The 27,878-nt window shown below is 35.9% G+C and overlaps 1 protein-coding gene across 5 annotated transcripts in view; it reads right to left on the bottom strand.

Moving 5' to 3' along the window:
• Positions 1-3,443, bottom strand: part of GLRA2 (glycine receptor alpha 2) — a 209,494-nt gene extending 206,051 nt beyond the window's left edge. For 2 of the 5 annotated variants that reach the window (XM_032285931.1, XM_032285933.1), the window contains exons 1-2: positions 2,584-3,202; positions 333-466 (exon numbers count right to left, since the gene is read on the bottom strand). In XM_032285931.1, the coding sequence (XP_032141822.1) occupies positions 333-466; positions 2,584-2,651 (202 nt within the window). In that variant the 5' untranslated portion in view covers positions 2,652-3,202. Of the gene's footprint in view, positions 1-332; positions 467-1,506; positions 1,725-2,583 lie in introns of all 5 variants that reach the window. The other 3 variants (XM_032285934.1, XM_032285932.1, XM_032285935.1) reach the window with 3 other exon arrangements.
• Positions 3,444-27,878: the final 24,435 nt, after the last annotated feature.

Genomic DNA, 27,878 nt, shown 5'->3' with positions numbered 1-27,878 from the left:
GTCCTGGTAGATATTCAAGGATGTCAAGTCTATCACTTGCTCTGTATTCACTTTCAGCCATACTTCCACTTAAGAAAAAGCAGGGACTATGGTTAGAATTTATGACACTAGTTTTATTCATTAAATAGAACACAAACAAGGAAAGTTTTCAAATGTGGCAAGCGATGAGCAAAATGTAAATGTCAGTAACTAATGCAAAAGAATACCAAAATAAAATGAACACTATAATTTTCATTTTATAATTAAAAGCCCTGAAAATGTTTTGCAGAGTTAACTATTCAAACATCTAGAAGATTTCTCAAAGGCTTAACGTAAGTTAAAGTAGAACCTACCTTTAAAATTTGGCCTGATTCTTGCATCATATCCTGATGTCCTTCCCATTAACTTGTCCAAGAAATCGGAAGGAGACAGGGTCTGTGAAGGTTGTTTTCCAGATCTGGAGTCATGGTCTTTGCAGAAAGCTGCCCTAAACACATCATTAACTCTTTTAGCAACGGTTTCATTTTCATCCTTTGAGAACAAATGCTCACTGAATTTTTAACATTACATTTTGGTAAAGATATTCGATATGTTAGTATGAAGAAAACTAGAAAAATCCAAACTTTTTGGCCAACTTCTGAACTTGTACATGGTTCTAAAGTTAACTTTTAATGATAAGAACTATAAATCCTGAATCACATCTCCTACATCTCCAAGCTTTAATCCTAAGATGTTTGAGAAAAGACAATGTATTTAGTTTTAGATTGTAGATTTTATGTAGATATAGTTAAAACTATTTCTATCTAGAGTTGTCAGAGAAATGAGATAATTTAAAAAATTCAAGTGATTGTCTAAAAATCACTACTCTATGCCTCAAAAAATTGTTTCAGCATATCAGCCCTAAATATAAGTCTTCTACCTTTTATAAGAAATATATAATAATATGGGCAGAACAAACTTATTATTTCATTGTTTATTTTACCATCTGCTAGTTCTAATCCAGCTATCAACTATTACTATTTTTCAATGAGATATCTAAAAGAGAACCTTCATTTGAACATTTAATTTCATTTTAAAATAGGTCAACAATGAGCATGTCTGTGACTTCTATTATTTTATCAGTTATTTATATACGAGCATTTAAATTGTTGACTCTTAAAAATATTAATAAAAACACTTTTCTAAATCATTTTGACTTTTTTATCAAAACACTAAAATTCAGTGAAAAATTTCTCAGAATTTCATTTTCCTGTTAAAAGTAATAAAGAGCTTATTAAAAAGGGCATATTTGGTTTGTAGCAAAATTCTTTCACAATACATAGTGGTTAACTGAAATTTCTTCCCTAAAGTATATATTTTACAAGCTTTACTTTCAACAGTTTAACAAATAGTCTTATTAATTCTATCACTAAGAAAATAACACATTCTTGCCAGTTTTTCAAAGAAGGGGTGTTCAAAGTAAGTGCAAAGATGATATAAATATTTTGTAGGAGTTAAAAATTGATACAATCATATATAAATACTCACTTTCTCATATGCAGATTCATCTGATTAATCAAATATTATTTGATTATCATGTGGTGGTGGTGAGGATGATGATGATGATGATGATGATGATGATGATTCTAATAAAAAGCAGCCTATATTTTTTCTTAATCATAGTAGGAGGTGTAAACCTGAAAGGAACATAGTGGGTTTTCCCAGTATTCATAGCATTATTACTACGTGTTCCATTTATCTTGGTTCTGTGAAAAAATGCCATAATATTTAGTGAAAATTAAATTTAGAGTCCTATACTTTATTGTTAAGAGCATCTCCTATCTCTATGGAGTCTTAGATCCCCTGTTATTGAATGACTATTTAACTTACTGGTAATGATTTGATATTTTGAGGTATCAACTGATTTGACAACTAGTAAACTATGTAGAAAATGCAAACATGCAAATAGTAATCTCTCACTTGTTTTAATTATGGATGCTCAATTTCTTATATGTACATAAATACAAATATGTCATATTAATTAAATTTTGGTAGGCAATCAATTTCCAAACAGACTGAATAGAATATAGTAGCAAAAAGAGATTTTTGATATTTCAAGAAAATTACTGAATTGTACTTCTCATAGTACGTTTCTAGTTTCTGAAATATAATAGAAGTCCCAAGTTGGCTGAGAATTAGGGACCTTTTATATTTTATCTAAAATAAGCATGCTTCTGCCAAATTAATACAATCATTTTATCATATGAAAAACACTATACCAAATAATCCCTTTAAATCACTTTCAGAAAAATTTGAAAGCAAAAATATCACCCTTATATAGAATTGTAAAGAGCATGCAACTTATCAGACTACCTTAATATCACATTGGCTGTGAAAATTTGTGTTGAATTGCATAGAGTGAGGCTATGCATCATAAAACTTGCTTTTGTCAAAATTTACCACCCTCCCACTATTATTAGGTTTTTTAAATGAACAAAAGATATCTAACTTTCCTCTATAAAATCAAAATAATATAGTCCAGGGCACAGAGAAATAGATAACAATTGAATGACACATTCTTTTTTAAACAATTTAAATATCAACATGCAAAGTCGTTTCACCTACCTGAAGTGGTTTGTCGCTAAGAAAAATGCAAACAAGGCTGTCAAAATGTTCACTAGCTGCCGGTTCATTCCTGTTTCTGTGTTGCTTGTGGAAAATATCCCGAAATGATTCCAGAAAGATGTTAGGACAAAGTATCTATTTATTGTCCAGATTCAAAATCTGGCAGGAATCTAGTTTCCTTTAAAATCAAAGAGAGATTTGGTTTTGTACAGTTTGCTGAGAAAAAAGAAAAAGTGCCAATCTCGGGCATCATGGTCAGGTCAAACTGAGGCTTGGGACCATCAGTTAACCCAGGAAAGACAAAGCCTCAGAACTGATGAATCCCCCAGCTGCTTTTCCTGAATAATAAAAATGCTGCTACCTTAATCGCATCACCATGCAAAGGGGGCTGCTGACAATGCCATGCTGGAAGTCGGGTAGCTGTGGCTTTTGTTTTATATCTTTTCTGTTTAGCAAAGCCCTTTTTCTAGAAAATTTTCCTTTTTAAAAAGAAGTTGTAAATGAGGGAGAGGAAAGGACTTTGTGAGCTGGAGTGGGTGGGAAGAAGAGGGAAAAATTGCTGAGATCCTGTGCTGGAATGAGGGCTATAGAAAGAGACGGAGACGTGATCTTACCCAGCCTATAAATTTCAGCACTCGGACAGCTCCAAGCTCTGAAGTGCGCATGTTTCCGTTTTCAGTCGCTTGGGGCGGGGGTCGGGGAGAAGCATTCAAGAGGGGACATGCCTGCTGTTCAAAGGCAAAGAGTAACTGGCCGTTCAGTGAGAGGGTACTGAAGGGGGTGCGATGACGGCAAGAAGAGAACAGAGGTCAGGAGATGGAGAGAGTGAGGGAGGTGGGGTCTGAGCTCCTAGAAATGCTAGCCTGCCCGTGGGTGGGCGGTACGGGAGCTTGAAGCAGAAAAGAGAAGGGAATAAGGTTTAATCGTGGGAAAACGAAATTGAGGGAAACAGAGAACAGGATTCAGAGTACTGAAATTATAATAAGGGTGTGGACAGGTCACTCTTTGTCAGTGGAAGCCAGAGGCAAAAAGTGGAGTCCTGTGCTGAAGAGAAGGGGACATTTCTTTGGCATAGAGAAGCCCGTGTGCAGAATAAGGTTCATGAAGATTGATAATTTAATTTAGAAGTCCTTTATGCCTTCCTCGCCTTTTTAATGTTTTCATTTGATTTTAGCCGCCTATTACCAAAGGATCTCTCTACCTCTCTACTAGGGAAAGCCCCTTCCAACTGAGCTTTCTTTAGTGGCTCTAAATGCTTGGGCATCCTTAAGTCACAGATTGGTAGAAAAGGAAAAGAGACAATGGGCCGGCAGGGGGCAGTAGCAATCCTTTTTTGGCCTGGTTAAAGGTTAGAGCCGGGCTCCATGTTAGATATGAAGCAAAGAAAAGTGAGACTGGGAGTTCAGTTCATCTGCCCATTCCAGATGTTAATCACTAGGAACAGTCATGTAATAAAGTGCATATGCTATTCTCCTAGATTGGCTAAAGGGACTGAAAATAGTGGAAGTTCTTAAGTCCATACGAAACTATGGCAGATAACCCTGCTATTTTAAATTAAAATTACAAATATTATTATTAATAAAAAAGAGGAAAGATAGATAGTACAATGCAGATGATTAGCAGCTCCTGAGAAGGGGGAATGAAAAATGCATGTCCTACCATAAGCTAGGAGAGTAATCTACTTTTTGTTTGTTAAATATCCCTTGTTAGTCACCTATGCACTTTACTGTAGGTCTTAATTTTAAAACAAAATAATGATTAATTTTTATTCCATAAATGACTAACTTTGGATTAACTTAAATATTACAGTAGAGTAACAATGAATTCTATGTCTTTAAGAGTAGATTCTGAGAAAAAAAAAATGGCAAGTTCTTTTTACCTTTTAATGTTCAGATAAATTACCAGAGGATCTTACTGAAATGCAGACTATGATCCAGAAGGTCTGGGGTGGGGCCTCAGATTCTGCATTTCTAACAAGTTCCTAGCTGAAGTTGATGCTGCTTGTCCACAGATCACACTTTGAGTAACAAGAGTCTATATGCCTTTTCATAAGATTTATATCCCGCTAAGACAGTGAATATATAGGAATCTCTTTTTAGATGAAATGCAGTAGTGCCCAAGCATTCTACTTACATACAGAATCAATTCTTCAAATGTGTTTTCTTAACTTTCAAAGCCTAGAGAAAATGATTCAGTTTAAAAGAAAAACAGTATGATGTAGTGTGAGACATCCCTGGACTGCAGCTTCAAATTTGTTCACTTCCAAATTCATCCACATGGAAACTCTAGACCTGATTTTATCCCTGCAGTGCTGACCCAAAAAAATAAAATCAATTCCTGGAAACATTTCTCCAATTGGTTCGACATGGAAAAACAGTACAAGTTTTTCTGTGTTCAAGATTCTTTCCAAAAGAAAATATATGTATAAAGATAGACGAAAATGATTTGTCTCAAATTTGTTTAAGGTTGTAAGGATGCCTAAAGTAATAGAGTCTTTGTAAATCATTTCTTTTAACAAGAGTTGTGTTATTAACCAGGAGTAGGATGAGTAAGGAAATCTGTGACAAAAGGAGACTGGCTGGCAGTATGAAATCACAGCATTATATTACTGTAGAGTTGTAAGGGACATTAAAGAGGATTTAGTTTAGCCTCCTCATTTTACTTCTCAGCTCTCCTGAATTTGGATTCCAGCCCTATCAATCCACAGAAACAGCTCTAAGTCTGCCAGTGAATTTCTTGTAACTAAGTCTAAAAGACATTTTTCTGTTCTCATCTTACTTGACATTTCCATGGTACCTAATGTCATTGGCCTTTTCTTCCTTCTTGAAACACTTCCCTCTATTGACCCTGTGACACAGTGCACTCCTGGATTGCCTCTGTCTTCTTGGCAGGCATATCCTCCTCTACCTGGCCTATAAAAGTTGGATTTCCTAAAGGCTATATTCTAGGCTGTCTCTTCTTCTCACACTACACTCGCTTAGACAATATTATGGTAATTTAACTTCCATTATATTTTATACACATGACACAGAAAGGTATGTTTCTACCCAGACCTATATATCCAGCTGCTTTCTAAATAATTCCTAATGGGTGTCTCAAAAGCTCCTCAAACTCCTCGTGTTAAAACCAAACTTCTGATATTCCTCAAACTCCTACTCCTATTCTACTGTGTCTGTTTCATTGTTATCAACCAAAGGCAAAGGCATCATCTTTAGGACTCCCTCTGTATCATCCACCATATCTAGTTCTTCACCAAGTCCTATTTACTTTTTCCTCCCAAATCTTTCCACTTACCTCCATCTTAACTTCCATGACCCCAGTTGGAAGTCTTCATCTCTTATCTTCGTCTTCATCTTATCTTCATCTCTCTCCTGGACTGCTGCAATCATCCTCTTACTAGTCTACCTGAACCAACAGCTGGGCTTCTTCCACCTCATCCTGTACGCTGAAACCAGAATGATTTGTTCAAAATCAGAATCTGATTATGTCACAGCTCCTGGTTAATGCTATGGCTTTTCATTGATATTTGTGTAGAACAAGGAAACTACTTAATGACCTAAAAGTTCCACATGGTCTGGCCCATACCTACATTGTTCTTCATCTCATCCACTAATCATCTCATTTCTTCCCCTCTAGCCATATTGGTATTTTTCTTAGTCCCTAATGCTTACTGTATTGCTTAATCCCATGAAGTACTCATGCCCCCATCTTTGTTTGGTTAACACCAGCCTATTTTTCACATCTCTGGAAGGCCTTTCCTGACCTGCATTACTTTATCAACTGTATTACAGGCCTCCATAGTGCTCTGTAATGCTGACTCAAGGAGCTCATCATCATTGCATGTATACATGTGTATGATTGCTTGCTTAGGTAGCAAGCTTTGCAGTGGACAGAGACAGTACATGTTTTGGTCCACCATTGTATCTCCATACATTCAATGATAATGACAATCATAATAATGGTATTGATGATAACTAGGATACAATTTTAAATATGTACCAGAAATTTGTGGCTTAAGCAAAATAGCAGAAGTACATATGCACAGTTCACAAATTGTTCTTTCAAAAAACTACTTGTTAGGGAATTAACAAGTTAAGATCTATGATTATTTGAAAGGAAATCAAGTTCAGTGGCACAGTAGTCTAAAGCATAAAATTAAAATCAAAGTAAGAGATTATGAATTCAATATCCTTGATTTGAGTTCTACCTTTAATACTCATTGGTTATGTGACTTTGGACAAGCCATTTAATCCCTCTCAGTCTCATTCTCATAATATGTAAAACATATATAACACAAATTATATAATTACATAAATACATGTTACATAAAATATTTCGCTGTAGAATACTCTTGAAAATTACATTAAATCAGAGCTGAGGATGTGTTTTTAGACTTTTAATCTCATTTACTCAATTTACTTAATCACATCTACTCACTGTTAAAATTTGTGTTTTAGCTTTGTTCATTGGACAATTCCACTTACTTTCTTTTTTTTTTTTCTTGAGACAGAGTCTCAGCCTGTTGCCCACACTGGAGTGCAGTCGTGTGATCTTGGCTCCCTGCAACCTCCGCCTCCGAGTTTCAAGCAATTCTCCTGCCTCATCCTCCCAAGTAGCTGAGACTACAGGCACATGCCACCATGCTCAGCTAATTTTTGTATTTTTAGTAGAGACAAGGTTTCACCATGTTGGCCAGGATGGTCTCGATCTCTTGATCTCATGATCTGCCAGCCTCAGTCTCCCAAAGTGCTGGGATGACAAGTGTTAGCCACAGCACCTGGCCAACGACTCCACTTTCAAGGATAGTAAGATTTATTTGCAATGCAGTGGAAACTGAAGACTAATTCTCCTATGCCTCTATCTTAACCAAATTATAAGTGGTTGAGGTTTGTGGCAATCTTATTTTGTACTCTTTTTGCAAGAGAAATGAAAAGATTGTGACCCATCCTATAATGTCATAAAGACCAACATACAATATTTGGTCTATATGATGCTACATATTAAACTTTAAAAAATAGATATAAACAAATAAAAACACCTTTCTTAACATCATTTACTGATATTGATAAATCTTAAGAACCTCTAACATATACATAATGCTTTATAGTTTTTAAAATACCCATATTATGTGGCAGAAAAATAATTGACATCTGTATATTTTAATGAGGAATCTATAGTTTGTGTAAGTTGATCAATTTACTCAAGTCTATATAAGTGACAGTCATGCTTTTTATATTTACTGCCCATGAAAAAAATTATTTCTCATTATGTATGATTGCTGTTATTTTTTAAGTGACTGAAAGCCTACTGTATGCCTACAACTACTTTTAATAATTATGTTTTTGTGATTCCATTCCATTAAATTTTGGTTACCGTTATATTAACATATATACACACACAAATGTGTTGAATGGAATACCCATATTAAGAGCCTCAGAGTCAATTTCCTCAAAGAAAGAGTCAAAAGATTTCTAATATACCAATACCCTGTGTCAGGACTTTTACAGAACAGGTCTTCATACAGAAAAAATGTCCTTCTCAAGTACAGATATTCTTTCCTCTACTTAAATATATGAAGTAGAAGTTAAGAAAAGATCTATTAATTTGCAATAGACACCCACCAAGTAGAGGTTTGAGGCAAATTAGAGAAGGCAAGAAGCTGTTTTACCAAATCTTTTGTTGTTAGAGATGCTTCCTCACAGAGAACAATAAAGACAATTTCACCTTGATAAAATGTACCTCCCGAATTTTAGGAGAGATTCACCTGTCTCAAACAGACTCTCTTCTCACTATAGGGCCATAGATTAAAATAGATTTCTAGATGAGAAGACCCTCTGGCATGAGGATACATGGCCATTATGATATTTACTAAGCCATATGGTTTGTGATATCAATATTGGTGACTGCCATTTCTAAACTACCCATAATACTGTATTAGAGTTCTCCAGAGAGACAGAACCAATAGGATATGTATATATAGGCACATCTTGTTTTATTGCACTTTGCTTTATTGTGCTTCACAGATACTGCATTTTTTACAAACTGAAGATTTATGGCAATCCTGCATTGAGCAAGTCTATTGGCACCATTTTTCCAACAGCATGTGCTCACTTTGTGTTTTTATGTCATATTATGTGACTGGATTGCTGCAATTTCATGACAAAACTTGAATGGATGAGGAGCTGCTTCTTATGGACAAGCAAAGAAAGTGGTTTCTTGATATGGAATCTACACCTGCTAAGGATGTTATGAACATTGTTGAAATGACAATATTCTCACAATCTTTCAATTTTTTTCATTATTATATCTGTTATGGTGACCTGTGACTGGTGATCCTTGATGTTACTACTGTAATTGTTTTGAGGCACCATGAACCACACCCATATAGGATGGCAAACTTAATCGATCAATGTTATGTGTGTTCTGACTGCTCTACCGATTGGCCATTCTCATTTCTCTCCATCTTTTTGGTTCTCCCTATTCCCTGAGACACAACAATATTGAAACTAGGCCAATTAATAACCCTACATTGGCCTTTAAGTATTCAAGTGAATGGAAGAGTCATATGTCTCTCAGTTGAAAGCAAAAGCTAGAAATGATTAAGCATAATGAAGAAAGCATATGGAAAGCTGAGATAGGTCAAAAGTTAGGTCCCTGGCACAGACAGCCAAGTCATGAATGCAAAGGAAAAGTTCATGAAGAAAATTAAAAGTGCTACTCCAGGGAACACATAAAAGATAAGAAAATGAAACTGCCTTATTGCTGATATGTAGAAAGCTCAAGTGGTCTGGACTGGAGATCAAAGCAGTCACAACATTCCTTTAAGCCAAAGTCAAATCCAGAGCAAGGCCTCAACAACTCTTTTCAATTCTATGAAGGCCGAAAGAGGTGAGGAAGCTGCAGAAGAAAAGTTTGAAGCTAACAGAAGTTGGTTTATGAGTTTTCAGTAAAGAAGCCACCTCCATAACATAAAAATCCAACATGCTAGAGTAAGTCCTGATGTAGAAGCTACAGCAAATTATCTAAGAGATCTGGCTAAGATTATTGATGAAGAGGGTTACAGTAAACAACAGATTTTCAATGTAGACGAAATAGCATTCTATTGGAAGTAGATACCATCTAGGACTTTCATAGCTAGATAGAAGTCAATGCCTGGCTTCAAAGCTTCGAAGGACAGGTTGACTCTTTTATTAGGAGATAATGCAGCTGGTGACTTTCAGTTGAAGACAATGCCCATTGACCATTCTTAAAGTCCTAGGGTCCTTAAAAAGTATACAAACTCTACTCTGCATCTGCTTTATAAATGGAACAACAAAGCCTGGATGACAGCTAATCTGAACATTTAGGTCCACTTCTAAGACCTACTTCTCTGAAACAAATAGTCATTTCAAAACATTACTGCTCACTGACAATCCACCCAAGGGTTCTGGTCACCCAAGAACTCTGACAGATATGTACAGGAGATTAATGTTTTTCTCATGCCTACTAACACAACATCCATTCTGCAGTCCACAGATCAAGAAATAATTTTGACTTTCAAGTCTTATTATTTAAGAAATACACTTTGTAAATCTATAGCTGCCATAGACAGTGATTACTCTAATGGAGGTGGGAAAAGTAAATTAAAAACCTTCTAAAAAGAATTCATCATTCTAGATACCATTAAGAACATTTGTGATTCATGAGTGGATGTCAAAATATCAACAGGAGTTTGAAGGAAGTTGATGCCAGCCATCATGGATGACTTTGAGAGGGGTTCAAGACTTCAATGGAGGAAGTAACTGCAGATGTGGTAAAAAAGCAAGATAACTAGAGTTAGAAGTGGATCCTGAAGATATCACTGAATCGCTGCAAATCCATGATAAAACTTGTAAACATGTGAGGAGTTGCTACTTCTGGATAAGCAAAGCAAGTGGTTTCTTGAGTTAGAATCAACTCCTAGTGAACATGCTGTGAACATTGTTGAAATGACAACAAAGTATTTACACTATTCCATAAACTTAGTTGAAAAAGCTGCAGGGTTTGAGAGGATTGACTCCAATTTTGGAAGACGTTCTACTGGGGATAAAATGTCATCAAACATCATTGTATCCTATAGAGAAATATTTCATGAAAAGAGGAGTCAATCTATGCTGCAAACGTCAATGTAGTCTTATTTTAAGAAATCTGTCACAGCCAACCCAACCTTTAACAACTACCACCCTGATTATTCAGCAGCCATCAACATAGAGGCAAGACTCTTTACCAGCAAAAAGATTACAACTCACTGAAGGCTCAGATGATAGCATTTTTAACAATAATGTATTTTTAAATTAAGGTATGTACATTATTTTTAGATATAATATTATTGTACGCTTTAATACACTATAGTAAACATAACTATTATATGCACTGGGAAACCAAAAAAATTGCATGACTCACTTTATTATGACCTTCACTTTATTGCAATGGTCTAGATCCAAATCCACAATACTCTGAGGTATGCCTGTGTAGATATATACAGAGATTTATTGGGGTATTGGCTTATGCACTTATGGAGGCTGAGAAGTCCTATGACAGGCCATCTGCAAGCTGGACACCCTGAAGCTGATGGATAGCTCAGTTTATGTCCAAAAACTTCAGAACCAAGGAAGAAGATGGTGTGACTCTCAGCCTGAAATTAAAGCCCTGAGAACATGTGGGAGAGGGCAGTGATGCAAGTCCTGGAGTCCAAAGGATAGAGAGTCTGTGGTCCTGATGTTCAATGATAGGAGAAGTGTGTCCTATCTTCAGTAGAGGAGAGAAATGAATGTGCCTCTCCTCTGCCTTTTTGTCCTATCCGGGAACCAAGCCTATGAAATGGTGTCCAACCACATTGAGGATGGATTTTTCCCACTCACTCCACTGACTTACATGCCAATCTCCTCTGGAAACACCCTCCTTCACAGACACACCCAGAAATAATGCTTTACCAATTCTGTAGGTATTTCTTAATCCAGTCAAGTTGACACCTAAAATTAAACATCACAAATATCTCAGGGATCGGGTAGAGAGTGTTTCTTTCAAACTGAGACCTCTGAGCTACCACTGCAGAGTCCACAATGGCTCTTGACTTTCATGGCCACTGATTGGCCCATATGTCCTTTATTTCCCTGCAATGGTTATATTGGAAATGAAAGGCATATTATAGAGCCCACTCTGTTGGATTAGATAAGTTGTTAGAAGAATAGGAATGAAAAAAGGATGGTGAAAAACAAAGCATAGGTTCTGTATGTTGATTTGTGCAGGCTGCTACAAGCATTGGTACTGATGAATATAAAGCTGTTTTCAATGGCCAGCATTGTCCATAGAGCAAGAATGCTTAGAGCTGATGTCACTCTGCATTTACTCTCTCTCATTTTCAAAAATCCAGCTTGCGTCTCTCCTTTTTATTTTGCAGAAGGCACAAAGATGCCCACCATGAAGAGAAGCAAGTTTCAAGGACATGAAACCTAAATGGGAAATCACTGCTCTTCCAGGCTCCATGCAGGCAATTGGATGTCTGTCCAGAACATTTCTGGGTTAAATTGTTTGGAAGTCAGAAAATTTATTTTAGGACTGGAGTTCTGCTTATTAGTGTTCAATGTTCACAGGCCACAAATATGTCAAATGCTTGAAACAATTCATATTTCCAGTGATGATTCATGGCAAGTGATTGCTTCCCTGTTGGCTAATGTGAGAAATGCAGCATTTCTTTTCATAAACATTAACAGGACAAACAAAAATTTGGAGGATAAATAAAGTATAATTCCACTTGGATGTATTAGAAATATTTCTTCTTTGCTACAACTCTAAAGATGATAATAATGAATAATAATGAGATTGATTGTTGCAGTAGCACTTGTCTTAGAATCTTCTAGGTCTGGTTCTGCCACTGACGTAAAAAATGCCTTGACATCACCTTCGTTATTATGATACCCTTGCTGAAAATGTATTTTGGGGAGTTCTCACGATTTAAATGTTTGTTACTGACTTCATTAGTGTCTACCTCTGATCCCATAAATTGCCTCTTCTGGATTGCCTTGGATTCAGAGAATGCTGAAAAGGAGCTGAATTTGGAAAGATCGCATTACTTGAACTTGAACAACAGCAATAGTTTTACATTTGCAAGTCAGCTAGCATTTTGTAGCTGACATGGCGTTACATTATAGATAATGACTTTTTATTATTATTTTGAAGTATAATATAGATGGTAACTCATTAGTGCATGTGTACCCAACAGTCCCATACCAATCAACTAGTCAATGAATATGAATCAGGCATTTACTATATGCAAAATACTGTTATTTCTTCGAAGATAAGGCAAAGTAATATGAAACATTCTTTCTGCTTTGTAGGGACTTATAATCTATCTATATGTGAAGATAAGGAAAATAAATATTATGAAAGTGGGGCTGTAGGTTATATACAGTATCTAGGGAGATCAGCTTACTGATACCCAAGACGTTTCAAAATGTGGCATTCATCCATGTATTCTTCACAGTCTAAATTCTGGTTCTTAGCTTTGCAGGTTTACAAAATTAATCTTGTGAGAGCCTCAAATATGTTATTAACCATGAATGTCACATACTACCTCTATAACACCTAATAACCTGACATAAAAACCAGAATGAAAATATAGCTACTGGGCTGCCAAGTAACCCATGTAGGCCTGGACAGTGTGTAAGCTTCCTGGGTGCATGCTGCCTTGCAAGCTTTTGTGATAAACATGACATTATCACTGGTAATGGGATATGACTATAGTTGAAATGTGAAAGAGCTGTGTGAAACCTATATAGACTGAGGGTATCACCTCTAACTTTTAAATACTCATTTGAGAAAGTGAATATTTACATCTGCTTCCCTTACTCATTTCTTGGATTGGGATTTGATTTATCTCTCAAACTTATTTTTTAAGCTTCATTTTTGATTAACTTCACTGCTAATTGAAATATTCATTGCATTTTGAAATTGGGATATGATGAAATACTACACACTTATACAAATGTACATAATACACATAAATTGCATATAATAAAATAAACTGCCTTGTAGCCACAGATAACATAAGACACAAAAAATCACCAACACCTCTGAATCCTACTGAATGGTAATCTATTATCATATCTCTTATGTTAACTTTTATACTGAAAATTTTTCTTAGCATTTTCTTTCTTTGCTTTGTTTTACCAAACACACACACACACACACACACACACACATTGTTTAGTCTCTCATGTTTTAAAGAGTGCATAAATTGAATGAGAATGTTTGTATTCTGCGACTTTCTTTGGTCAATATTATGTAATTGTACATATCAAGAATTCATTAAGTTTCATGCTGTATTTCTCCATCCTTTGAACATTCTATGATTTCTTTATCTGTTTCACTGCTGATGGGCTTTGGGTCATTTCTAGTTTTGTTTGTGTGATTTTGCCATAATAAATAATGCTGCACAGTATTCTTGTATATTTCTTCTGTTGTATATGTGCAAGTTTCTCTGGCATGCATATTTAGAGGAAGAGCTATTGGATCCTAATGTATACACAACTTCCATTTTATTAGAGGATGCCAAGCTGTTTTCTAAAGTGATATAAAATTTATGTTCTTGCCATAATGTAAAAAAGCTATAACTAATGTAAAAAAAAGACATAACTTTGTATCTCTACCAACACTTGGCCTCTTCAGACTTTAATTTTTGCCAATCTGGACAATATTAAATAACATCTCACTGTGATTTTGGTGTACTTTTATCTGATTTCTAATGGTTCAGTACCGTTTCAATATGTTTACTGACCATTTGTATTCCATCTGTGAAATACCTGCTTATTTCTTTTGAAAACTATTCAATTAAGTTGTTTTCTTTGTCTTCTATATGTATAAAAACTATTTTGTAACAATCCTTTGCTAGTTGTGTGTCTTACACATATCCTTTCCTGGTTTGTGGCTTTCCACTTTCATGATCATATTATTAAAATAAATTTTATTAATCAAATGTTATTAATAAAATTTATCAATTTTATAAAAAAATATTATCGGTAAAATTTATTAATTGTTCCCCTTATGGTTTTTAGCTTTTACTGTTTTTACCTTGTGATAGAAATATTTTTCAATACTGAGATTATGAAGGTGTGTTCTTACATTATCTTTGATATGGTTGGGCTGTGTCCCCACCCAAATCTCATCTTGAATTGTAGTTCCCATAATCCACACGTTGTGGGAGGCACCCGATGGGAGGTAATTCAATCACAAAAGTGGTTATTACCCCTATGCTCACTCATGACAGTAAGTGAGTTCTCACATGATCTGATGGTTTTATAGGGGGCTTTCCCCTCTTTGCTTGGCACTCAGTCTCTCCTCTGCCACCATGTGAAGAAGGACATGTTTGCTTCCCCTTCTGCCACGATTGTAAATTCTGAGGCCTTTCCAGCCATGCAGAACTATGAGTCAATTAAACCTTTTTCATTAATAAATTACCCTGTATTGGGCAGTTCTTTATAGCAACATGAGAATGGACTAATACAATCTTCTACTGTTTTTAAAATGTCTCTCATATTTAAATAATACCTAGAGTAAATAGTATCTCTATTAATTATCCACCTTCATATAGTCATAGTTATTAATTGATTTGTGTTAATTATATATGATACAAAAATTAGGTGTTCCTGTTTTAAGAGTTCAAAAATTAAAATGCCCTGTAATATTAACACAGCATGTTAGACTATAGATTTGCAAACTCACTTCAAAGTGATATAAGGGTTGCTAATTCAAAAAAGTCTTGATTGTTGATGTGGTAATGTATAGTGGTGTAATAAACTATCCAAAAACTTACTTGCTTAAAGCAACAATTTGTTAGTATCTTTCATGATCCAGAAGATTGAGTGGGTTCATCCAGAGATTCTTGTTTGGGATATGCCTAGTTGTTACATGGAAGCTGAAGCTTGAGTCATCTGAAGTTTTAATTGGGCCAAACTTCCAAGATGGCTTGCTTATATGACTGATATTTGGTGCTGGCTGTTTGATATTGAATAGGAGTTCACCTAGGACAGTTACAAGATAACCTACATGTGACCTCTTTCTGGAGGTTGGGCTCCTTACACCATGGTGGCTGGGTCTAAGAAGGTATATCCCAACAATGAGCATTCCAAAAAAACAAGCAAGAGGCTGCTACAAGGCTTCATATGACCTAGACTTGGGAGTCATATAGTGTCACAGTTTCTTGCATTTTACTAGTTAAGTATGGCCAGCTCAGTTTCAACACAGGAAGAAACTTCTCTAGGGCGTGAATTCTGGAAGGTACGGTTCACTGGGCCATTGTCTGTGAACATTAGTTACAACAGTCATGTAAAAGGATTGCCAGTATTAATATTTGCAGAGAGAGTTCCATGTCACAATAAATAAGATTAAATAGATTGAAAAACTTCTCACTATAAAACACCTACATTTTATGCTAAAATTTTTTTAAAGCGTAAATTGACTATGAAGTAAGAAAAATTCTCAGAGGTCCAAACAAGAAAGCATAAATTTAGAGTAAAATTTAAATGCTAAAGACAGATTAGAGTGCCTTTTGATCCCAGACACCTATGACTTTAGTTTTAATGCAGATTGGCAGGGAAGGGAGGGGATGAGAGAGAAAGACTAGAGCCAAGGTAGGGTGGATAATCTATTTGAAGATTCTCTACTATATGAGCCATGAGGTGTGCTACACAAAAGGAGGGATAGCAGGAAACATGACTATTCAAAACCTGATTCTAAATGGAACTTAAAAGTGTCTGAGAATTTGTGAACAAGGGAAAACATCATATAGGTTTATGATTCTAATTAGTACTAACTCTATGATCCAAATACCTTAAACCAAAAATTTATTTAAAGTTATTTTAAGTTGGTGATCCCAAGTATCTCTGGTAGAAGCAATGAAAATTAAGTTGGGGGAAACAAATTTTTAACACACATCTCAAGGTTTTTCTTCAGCTAATGTTCTAACAGATAGGATTTGCAAATACAAATCACAAGATACATGACATAACAAGAACATCATGAATAAGAGCCAGGAGAAGCAACAAGTAATAGCTAAGATACTCAAACACTTCAGATATCAGAATTATCAGACCTAGAGAACATGTATTAAATATGTCTAACAATTACAAAGGCAAAGAATGAGTAAGAAACAAGTGACTCAAAACTAACCAGTTGAATATCTAGAAATGAAAAGTATAATAATTAACATATAGAAGTCTAACTATTTAAAATAATATTAGATTTAACTTACAGGTATTGATCTGGAAGATAAACCAAAAGTTCTATTCAGAAAATAGCAGACAGAGACAAATAATTTGGAAACATCAAAGAGAAGTTAAGAAACACCAAGGATAGAGGGAAAAGATCTAACACATATCAAGCAGGTGATTCGAAGGAATAACAGATTTCAGGAGAGGTGATATTGAAGAGACAATGGCTAAAATTTTTCAGAACTGATAAAAAAAAAAAAACAACCTGGGATTAGGAATTCCAGTGAAATTCAGGAAAAATTCGGAATTGCCACACCTAAATACATTGTATTGAACGTGAAACTTAAAAGCTAAAGACAAAAAGTCTTGAGATCAGTCAGAAATAGAATTTTTAAAATTACTAGGTGGCAGTTGAATGGCTGAATTATCACCAATAATGACTCAGGGAAGGTAACTGACAGCATAGAATTATATATCTGCAAAATTCTTTTAAAAAACAAGAGTGAAATAAACATACTTAAAGACAAAACTGAAATGCTTACTACCATTAGAACTTGAGAAAGGGAATAGAAGAAAAATAAAATAGTAGTAAAGGGCTATTTCAGGAAAAAGAAAACTGCTCTCAAAGGAAAGTATAAGATGCAAGATAAAGTGGTAAACAGAAATTGCTATACAAATGGGTAAATATTAAAAGTACACAGCATATTAATGGGTTTTAAGGCAAAAAATGAGATTTTATTAGGAAAGGCAGAAATTGTGCCAGATTAATCTGATTAAAACTATAATATGACACCACGTTGGAATAAAGTAGAAAGAAAAACCAAGGAAGATGAAGATAAGCAGAGAGATAAATAAAGGGAGTAAAAGGCTGAAGGTTTCAAATGCTAAAATAATTGTTCACCAGAATTGACATTTTAAACTGGAGAATTAAATAATCTTTCTTTCTCTGGCTTTTCTTCCTAACTCAAGGCATACCTTGTATTAATCCTACTCCAAAACTCTCTACCACTTTAAAAGGTGTAGCCCAACAGAGAGTGAAACAGACTCTCAGAGTCCAAGATACCAGTTTTACTTTATATGAGAATGTTAAATGACAAGTTAAATGTTGTCTTCAGCAATATAAGCCCCATTTCCTTTTTTCTGTGTGTGCCCTTAATGTTCCTTTTTTAAAAAAAAAAAAAAAAAATACATTTTTATTTTTTATTTCCATAAGTTTCTTGGGGAACCAGAGGTGTTTGGTTGCATCAATAAGTTCTTTAGTGGTGATTTCTGAGATTTGATGCACCCATCACCCAAGCAGTATACACTACCAATTTGTAGTCTTTTATCCCTCACCCCTCTGCCACCCCTTCCCCCGAGACTCCAAAGTCCACTGTACTATTCTTAAGCCTTTGCATCCTTATAGCTTAGCTACCACTTATGAGTGAGAACACATAATGTTAGGTTTTCCATTCCTGAGTTACTTCATTTAAAATAATGATCTCCAACTCCATCCAGGTTGCTGCAAATGCCATTACTTTGTTCCTTTTTATGGCTGAGTAGTAATGCATGGGATATATATACCACAATTTCCTTATCTATTCATTGGCTGATTGGCATTTGGGCTGGTTCCATATTTTTAAAACCGCAAATTGTGCTGCTATAAACATGCATGTGCAAGCATCCTTTTCGTATAGTGACTTTTCTTCCTCTGGGTAGAGTCCCAGCAGGGGGATTGCTGGATCAAATAGTAGTTCTACTTTTCATTCTTTAAGGAATCTCCACTCTGTTTTTCATAGTGGTTGTATTAGTTTACATTACCACCAGCTTTGTGTAAGTGTTCCCTTTTTACCACATCTATGCCAACATCTACTATTTTTTGTTTATGGCCATTCTTGCAGGAGTAAGGTGGTATCGCACTATGGTTTTAGTTTTCATTTCCCTGATTATTAGTGATGTTGAGAATCTTTTCATATCGTTGTTGGCCACTTGTATATCTTCTTTTGATAATTGTCTATTCATGTCCTTGGCCCACTTTTTGATGGGATTGCTTGTTTTTTTCATGCTAATTTGTATGAGTTCCTTGTAGCTTCTGAATATTAGTTCTTTGTTATATGTACAGATTGCAAAAATTTTCTCTCACTCTGTGGGTTATCTGTTTACTCTGCTGATTGTTTCTTTTGCTGTGCAGAAGCTTTTTAGTTTAATACAGTCCCTGTTATTTACCTTTGTTGCATTTGCTTTTGGGTTCTTGGTCATGAAGTCTTTGCCTAAGCCAATGACTAGAAAGGTTTTTCTGATGTTATCTTCTAGTATTTTTATGGCTTCAGGTCTTAGATTTAAGTCTTTGATCTATTTTAGTTTATTTTTGTAAAAGGTGAGAGATGAGGATCCAGTTTCATTCTTCTACATGTGACTTGCCAATTATCCCAGCACGATTTGAATAGAGCAGGCATTCTTTCCCCCATTTTATGTTTTTGTTTGCATTGTTGAAGATCAGTTGGCTGTATTTGGCTTTATTTCTCGGTTCTCTATTCTGTTCCATTGGTCTATGTGCCTAGATTTGGACCAGTACCATGTTTTGGTGACTGTGGCCCTTTAGTATAGTTTGAAGTCACATAATGTGATGCCTCTAGATTTGCTCTTTTTGCTTAGTCTTGCTTTGACTATGCAGGCTCTTTCTTGGTTCCATATGAATTTTAGGATTCTTTTTTCTAATTCTGTGAAGAATGATTGTAGTATTTTTATGGGCATTGCATTGAATGTGTAGATTGCTTTTGGCAGTATGGTCATTTTCACAATATTGATTCTACCCATCTATGAACATGGGATGTGTTTCCATTTGTTTGTGTCATCTGGGATGTCTTTCAGCAACATTTTGTAGTATTCCTAGTAGGGGTCTTTCACCAGCATTTTGTAGTATTCCTTGTAGGGGTCTTTCATCTCCTTTGTTAGGCATATTCCTAAGTTTTGTTTTGTTTTGTTTTGTTGCAGCTATTGTAAAAGGGGTTGAGTTACTGATTTGATTCCCAGCTTGTTCACTGTTGGTGTATAGGAGAGCCACTGATTTGTATACATTAATTTTGTATCCTGAAACTTTGCTGAATTCATTTATCAGTTCTAGGAGCTTTTGAAGGAGTCTTCAGAGTTTTCTAGGTTTATGATTAAATCATCAGCAAACAGTGATAGTTTGACTCCCTCTTTACCAATTAGGATGCCCTTTATTTCTTTCTCTTGTCTGCTCTAGCTAGAAATTCCAGTACTATGTTGAATAGACGTGGTCAAAGTGGGCATCTTTGTCTTGTTCTAATTTTCAGGGGAAATGCTTTCAACCTTTCCCCATTCAGTATTATGTTGATTGTGGGTTTGTCAGAGATGGCTTTTACTACCTTAAGGTATGTCCCTTCTACGCCTATTTTGCCAAGGGTTTTAATCATAAAGGGATATCAGCTTCACTTTCTAAAATATGCCAAACCAGCATTTCCCCATCTCCTTTCTGGACAGCCATATAGGGGCCATAATTCTAAGACACATAAATGGTAGGAATTCTTGCCAAATGGTTGATGGTTAGACCAGCAAAGAAATGGATGGAATCTCCATCAACAGTGCTTTTCAAAAAACGTGTTTCTTTCATAAACCCGCTTATCCTCTTACAGGCCTATGCAGCTATGGTGCATGGTATTAATTGGAAGATTCAGAAGATATATATTCAAGTTCTACCTCTCCTACTTACCAGCTATGCAATCTTAGACAAATTATTCTACCTTTCTAAGCCCCAGTTTAGTAGAATGGGAAATAATACCACTTTTCTTCTAGACCATCCTGGTTGTACCAAGGATGCAATGACATGGATTGTAGGGCTATATAAACTTCAAGGACTCCAATAAATATAAGTTGTTAGTGTTGAATAAATACTTTTCATTATCACAATCACATGAGGCTTTTTACATAATAACCTCCTTAATTGTAAGGAGGTGATTATAATTTGTTTTCAACATTTCACATTAATTTAAGAAAACAGTTAAAAAGTGATGCATTTTCAATGATGATGAATAATATATGCAAAATATATGTGAATGAAGAAAACAAGATTATATTATTTTTCAGCTGAGCAATTATTATATGAAACTCTGGAGAAAAAACATACTTCAACTTTTAAGTTATTAACTTTAGCAATTCTGAGCATGTTTAACAGTCATGCCAAATGACTTAGATAAATTGCTAAATATGAATAAAGGGGAGAATTCTATTGATACAAAGGAAAGGTCTTCTAGGAGAGAAAAATATTTAAAGGGGGCTTGAGATAATTTAATGTAAATATAAGACTAAGTCTATGGAAAAAATTGAATTATGTTTGCTTCTTGAGTAGCATACCAAAAACATAATAAACTCAAGAGATTGAAACAAATGAGTAACCTCAAGATATTGAAACAAATGAGTAACCACTTCTCCTTTTAAGTAAAACTATTTATGCTAGACTTTTCAAAGCCTTAAACATAAGGCCAAATAACTTTACAAAACTAAATCAGGTTTCAGCTAAATGCTAAACAAATCCAGTTGTATAGGCTTTCATCATACAGTTAGAAAATAAGCTTTTCTACTTATTCATAAAGTATTATAAAGTAAGGATGAATGTAATTCTCAATATCTTGTCTACAAAGTTGCTTTGATACAAATAAGAATGAGAAATGGGCTATGAACAATGGATGACAAATCATTTTCTTGAGTTTCCAGAAGCCACTTAACTATTAAAATAAAATGATGCCATAATTCATATTTTGTTCCATGAGGATATCGAAAACTGACTGTGGACTTCAGACTTTTTGATTCTGTTATGTTGAACAGACCCATTTTCCCCAGGGATATGTCCCTTCACCATGGAGTTCCAGCTCCTTGACCAGGATGGCACACTCTACTTTCCAGTTATGTCTGACAGTCTATTCTTTTCTGGTATTTTTTCATCACCAAGGGCCCATGACTCCTGGGCATTCTGTTTTCTCCCTTTGTTCCTCCAGATTCCCTCTCCACATTTCATCCTGCTCTATATTTCTGCCGGCCAATGTTAATGGACTGCAAAAATTAGGCTTCATTGACATTTGGCTTACAATTCAGCTCAGCCAATATAAGGCACCAGCAGGAGAGTTAGGAAGGAAAGACAAATTGGGGTATTTATTTCACCAGCTTCCTCCTAGCTGAGCAGAAACCTGGTGGTAGCTTTGCTTTTCTGTTGTAGGCCACAGTTCCTGAAAGACGACTCTCTTCTATTGCTAAAATTCTTCCTAGTTTTCAATAATGATTTTCTACTCTTGTGCTTTTAGACCTAGGATGATAACAGCTCCCTGCTATTGTTGGCCCCTGGGTGTTTTTACCATCCCTAGTTTTCTTCCCTTAATTTTAATCACAAGCTTTTATATAAAGTCCCTTTAGTAAATCCTCTCTAATTTACCATATTTGAGTGTATCTTGTTTCCTGCCAGGACCCTTCCCCACATAAGCCTAACATGGCTTATGAGATTGTCTTTAAAAAACGCTTCTCTTCTGATTTTAACTCACTTTGCTATTTTTCACCTTTTTGTTTTGCTAGCTGTGAGCAAACATTACTTTTCCCTCTTCTAAATCACCTCTAGCAAAAATTTTCTCTGCTTTATTATGCCTTTTCACTTTACTGTAAACTTAGGTATAATTATTAACTTAGGTGTAAAACATATTTCATCAAAAGATGACACAGAAATTCATTCTTCACATTTCTCATAGCATCTAAGCCAGGAAGCAACACTGGTTAGGAGCTGGATTTGAAATTTTTATTCATTTTTCCTTGATTTGTTTCTCTTCCTTTCCAGCCTTTCTTAATTTCTTTCCATTTTAACCCATGCCTTCATCGCTATTTTTCGCTTGGCCTCAATTTTTACAATACTTTAAGTCCTAAGCCCCACTTTATGAAGCTATTACATTAGATTATTGATGTCAAATTAAAGAATTCTGAGTTTATGAGTCTGAAAGTCATTTTCCCCCTCAATATAACAAAGTGTGAATCTTCCTCCCTTCAGGGCACAATACTGAGCTCATCTAATTTTTGGTTGTCTTTGCTGATCAATGAAAGGAGGTCAATTTACTTGGAAAGTGCTATCATGTTTACTTAAACTAAACACTGTTGTTAGTTCTGTTACTGTATTAAAAATATTCAAGTGAAGGAAGCTCAGGGGTAATATAGTACATGAAGCTGCTGGAACAGGGAAGATAAAGACTAGAATGAATCTTTAGAATCAAATTTCACTTTGGCTTTATTCTTCAATCTATTATAGTAATTTCTACTTTTGTATCCCTAAGGGCTAGTTTGAATTCTTTAAGACAAAGCCAGAACACATTCTATAGATGAAGACAGAGAAATGGAAGACTTCTTGCCCACAGTAAAAGCATCCAACTTTATCTTCCTGGTAACAAGTTTAAGAGGTGCTACTATACATTCCTTTTTAGAGAGGAGTGGGAGACGTGAGGAGTAACACAGTCTCAGTGAAATCTGGGGAGTGGGTGGCCTAGATGAGATATCCTAGGGCTAATTGGGAAGAACATGACATCTGTTTCTGGTGTCATCTCTGCAGCAGGCTGTAGTAGGATGAACATGAAGTCTGGATTTGGACATCTATGTGTTTGAATCCTGGTTCTACCATTTCGCATGACCAGGTATCCTGGACCAAATCAATGACAAAATGTTGTATTCTTAACTGGTGACCTTGAAATTCATTTTTTCATTCAACAAATATTTTATTGAAAGTCTACTATGTTCCAGGCCCTATTCTAGGCACGGAGTGTATTAAAAATTGAAGTAATATGAAGTCCCTAATCTCATACAATTTATCATGATTTTGCAGGCTGGCCTTCTCTTCAGCCATCAATTGACCCTAAAAGTGCTAGATGGCACATTGCCCTTCCTATGTCCATAGGCAATCATGCAAAATGCACTAATTAAATGTCTCCATAATGACTGCGTGCTACAGGAATGGCCCAGTGCCAATGCCTTGAAAAGTCTGTGCTCCAAATGCCACTCTTGTCCTGAAGCTAATGTATAAAGTGACCACAGCATACATTTAGAATTGATTGTTTTCTTTAGATTTAATCAAGCCCTCCTCTCCTCCTCCTCTGAAAATGTTAATGTTTTCTTTCTACTACAGTCATTATACTTTAACATGAAAAGAATTAAATTTTCCTTTCTGACTTTTAATTATCCCCTGACAGCTTTGAGAAATGGCATGAGTAACACAAATCAGAAATGCCAGTTGGCTTTGGAATGCATCCCGTGTGCTTTTGAAACAGATTTTCTGAGCTATGTTTTGAACAAGTGTTAATGTTAATTTGTGTTTCTTTAACAGACACCAACAGATGAGCAAAAAAGAGAAAGAGATCCTTCACAAATGTAATAGTATGACAGACGGGATTTCCAGGATTGACAATACCATGAAGACAATCAGCAGCAAAAAAATTCAGAGGTCATTGAATATCCTTAAGAATGTCGTGCAGTGGCTCACGCCTGTAATCCCAGAACTTTGGGAGACCTAGATGGGTGTATTATTTGAGGTCAGGGGTTCAAGACTACACTGGCCAACATGGTAAAACCCCCTTTCTACTAAAAATACAAAAATTAGCAGGGTGTGGTGGTGCATACCTATAATCCCAGCTGCTTGGGAGGCTGAGGCAGAAGAATTGCTTGAACCCGGGAGGCAGAGGTTGCAGTGAGCCGAGATTGCACCACTGAACTCCAGCCTGAGTGACAGAGCGAGACTTTGACTAAAAAAAAAAAAAAAAAAAAATGTCTTTCCTGGTGGTATATGTTAAGCGGCCAGACATTTTCTTAACTGAGGTTCCAACTATATCAGTGCTTCTCAAACTATCTGTGAGGAAAGAACCAGCTTTTTTAAAAGAAAATTTTCCAATCTAAAAGTTTCTAACTGCTGACTCTCAATTTCTGTACTTTTTCATCACAAACCAGTAACAAACAAGCAGCACTGCTCCATGAACCACATTTGGAGTAGTCCTGCTTTCTATAAACAATGATCGCCTTTTATGGGGCAGATATCATGCTAAACATTTGATAAATGTTATAATTTAATCTTCACAACAATCTTATGTGGCAAATCTTTCCTATTTAATAGCTAAAAAGTGAGATTTAGTGACTTTGCGTAATTTGCAAAGACTCATAAAATTAATCAGTGGTAGAACATTTCATCCTAACTTAAATCTATCCATTACCATCTTTTAAGAATCAGGAAGTAGCAAGGTTGGACAGTTTAAAATATGCAGAATTATTGACAGAGGAACAAATGACATTGTACAGAATCAGATCTGATAGTCCAAGGACACAAATTAATGTGGAAGCAGAAGACCAAGAAAATCTAATTGGGCATGATCAGGTACTAGGTAATTGAAGAAAAGAATGGTTGAAACTGGGTAAACTGCTGGAATGCAGAGTATAATTCATGAGCAATTACTCAGATAAAGATTTTTGCTTTTGTTTAGTATCCTTTCTTCCTAAGTAAACCAAACATATTCTTACAAACAGTTGTCACCTGATTCTTCCACCACCTTCCAATGTACTAAGTGGGGCTTGCTGTACTTCTGTGGTCCTGATCCTTTTAAGGTGACATGGTCATCAATATCTATCCATAGAGTTTGATTATAAATGGCAAAGGGAAGTATACATACCTTGGCAAGATTTGAGGCTCAATTAGAGTGTCTTCATCCTCTGGAAGACCAAATGGTGTACCATCTAGGGTTGTCAGATTCAAGGACTTGGCTCCTCTTTATCAGAACATCTTTTTCACTGGGAAGCACATCCTGTGAGGCCTAACAAAATGGGAATCAATCACCCCTTAAGTCTTACAGGTGGGTACAGCATGATTACTAAGCTATTTGCAAGGAGAAAAGAGGCCTCTGGCCAGGAAGTTAGCTTGCACGTAGATCCACTAGGAACAGTGTGGCATGTTCAGTCCCCTAGGAACAGGGGACATAAAAGCTAATTTATGAAATTAAAGTATGAAACTCACATTAGAAGCCAACATGGCAAAGGGGGTGAAAATTCAGGGTGGAAAATGATGTAGGAGAAACTGAAAACATGCAATGTGAAAGCAGGGATGCAAGGCAAAAGGGAGGAACCAAAAAAAAAGTCGCAGGAGGAGGTAAGTAGATCAAATAGAATAGATGAGGCCAAAGCTTGTCCAAGACTCAAAGACAGCCTGTACCCAAAGACAGTCTCTCAGTCCTGGGTAAACAAACAGTTGATTACTGTATAAGATCAAGTAAACAGTTGACCTCTTAAATAAGATCAACTAAATAAATATATTCAGATTGTAGACAATATAGAAACATAGACACAAACATTCTATGCAACCACAAAACATCTGTTACCCATATTCATACCCACCAGAGATTATTAATTCATTATGTTTTCTATGCATTGACTCTGAGAGTAAGCAAAGCCCAAACAAGCTGGTTCCTTGACTGTATTCTGAATAGTGTATGTGCTGGAGAGAGGGAGAGATAACTGAGGCAGGGACAGTTAATTCACTTCGGGAAAAACAGGTGTAACGTTGCAGATGGTCAAGGCATCATGGGATTTCTGACTGAGCGAAAATGTGAAGATCATCCAGTTGTTGGTTTTAAAACTGTGTGTTTCAGAGCCATATAGGTCCAGCACAGATGTCTCAGGGGCTGTTTGGGGGCAGAAATGAGTGTACAGCCAAGCGGTCAGGGTTATAGGTCTCCCAACCTGGCTTCAACCCAGCAGCTCTGCTTTATCTGATTTATATATTAATTTCTGTAAAAACATTCTGCTCCTTTTAAAGGAGAACAATAAAAACACTGAAAGTCACTTCCCTAATCCCAAGTATTCATTTTACAGATAAGGAAACTGAAGTCCCAATAAATGAAAGGATATTCAGAAGAATGTCTAACCCATGGCCAGATGTATTAGCTATAAGGTTCATTCTTGATTCCCTATTCTTTCTCTGACATTTCCCTCAAATTGGCTGTATCCTTTTGTAGTCTTCCTTAGAATAGGCCTCCTCTTACTCAGAAAATGTTCAGTCTTGGCTCAGGATTATATAACAACAGAATAATCAACTGTTTCTGTTTTCCCGGATTGAAAAGCTATCTTTGGGTACAGGACTTTCAGTGCTAAAACCAACAAAGTACCAGACAAACCAGAAGGGTTGGTCATTCTATCAGGAAGTCTCCAGTTCCCAGATCTTTTCTTATTAACAGCTCTGTACTTGTTGCTGGAATTCTAGGTAAGTTTGTCTCACTTTAGATTTCTGACTCACAGAATGCTTTAGCCTTTGGAACTCAATATTCGAGTTTGGTTTGCTAATTTCTGCTTCCTGACCTCCTAGTTTCTGATTCATGACTCTGTAGACACATTCTACCTGCTTACTTCTCTGTGTCATGGACAGCACCCTCTACCCAGGCTTTATTTTTTCTCCCTGGGATCTGATGATGTGTAGTCTTTGAAGATGTCACTGAGTGTCAGAGTGTCACTTGCCATTCATGTGAATTGCAGTAACTGCTGACACCTTACTAATCAATACTGCCCAATTTCTGGTATATTCTGGAAGTTCCTAGACCCAAACTCAAATTTTTCTCAGAGCTTCTTTCCATCACCTTTTCCTTTTATTGCCAACAGGTTTGAAAAACATCATATATTGGCTGCTGGATATCAATGATATATTTTATGCCCCAGGCAATTCATACAAACATAACAGATTAGTAGGAGATAATTATTCTCACAATTTTGTTTTACTTTAAGGAGACTTGCTGTATATAATACAAAGAGGGTTTTGTTAAGTAACTCAAGCATGGAATTTTAGTGTCTTATTTGATGAGAACTCTGCCAAAGTGTCCTCTTACTTCACTCATAATTTGGCCTGTGGGGAGAGCCTGGTGGCCTTTGCTCTGCTCATCTGCCCACTCAAATCTATTCTAGGTTTACTTTGTAGATTCTGATTTGAACTATTTTTCAGAGTCCCAGACAGGTTCTTTTTCCAAAACAAAAACAAAAAAACCTGTTTGGCTCAACTCTGTGTCTCTTTTGCTGCCTCTAGCC

The sequence above is a fragment of the Sapajus apella genome, unplaced genomic scaffold (genome assembly GCF_009761245.1).
Source record: "Sapajus apella isolate SASKATOON/1434 unplaced genomic scaffold, GSC_monkey_1.0 scaffold17, whole genome shotgun sequence".
NCBI lineage: Eukaryota > Metazoa > Chordata > Mammalia > Primates > Cebidae > Sapajus > Sapajus apella.
This window is presented reverse-complemented; position numbering and strand designations above follow the sequence as displayed.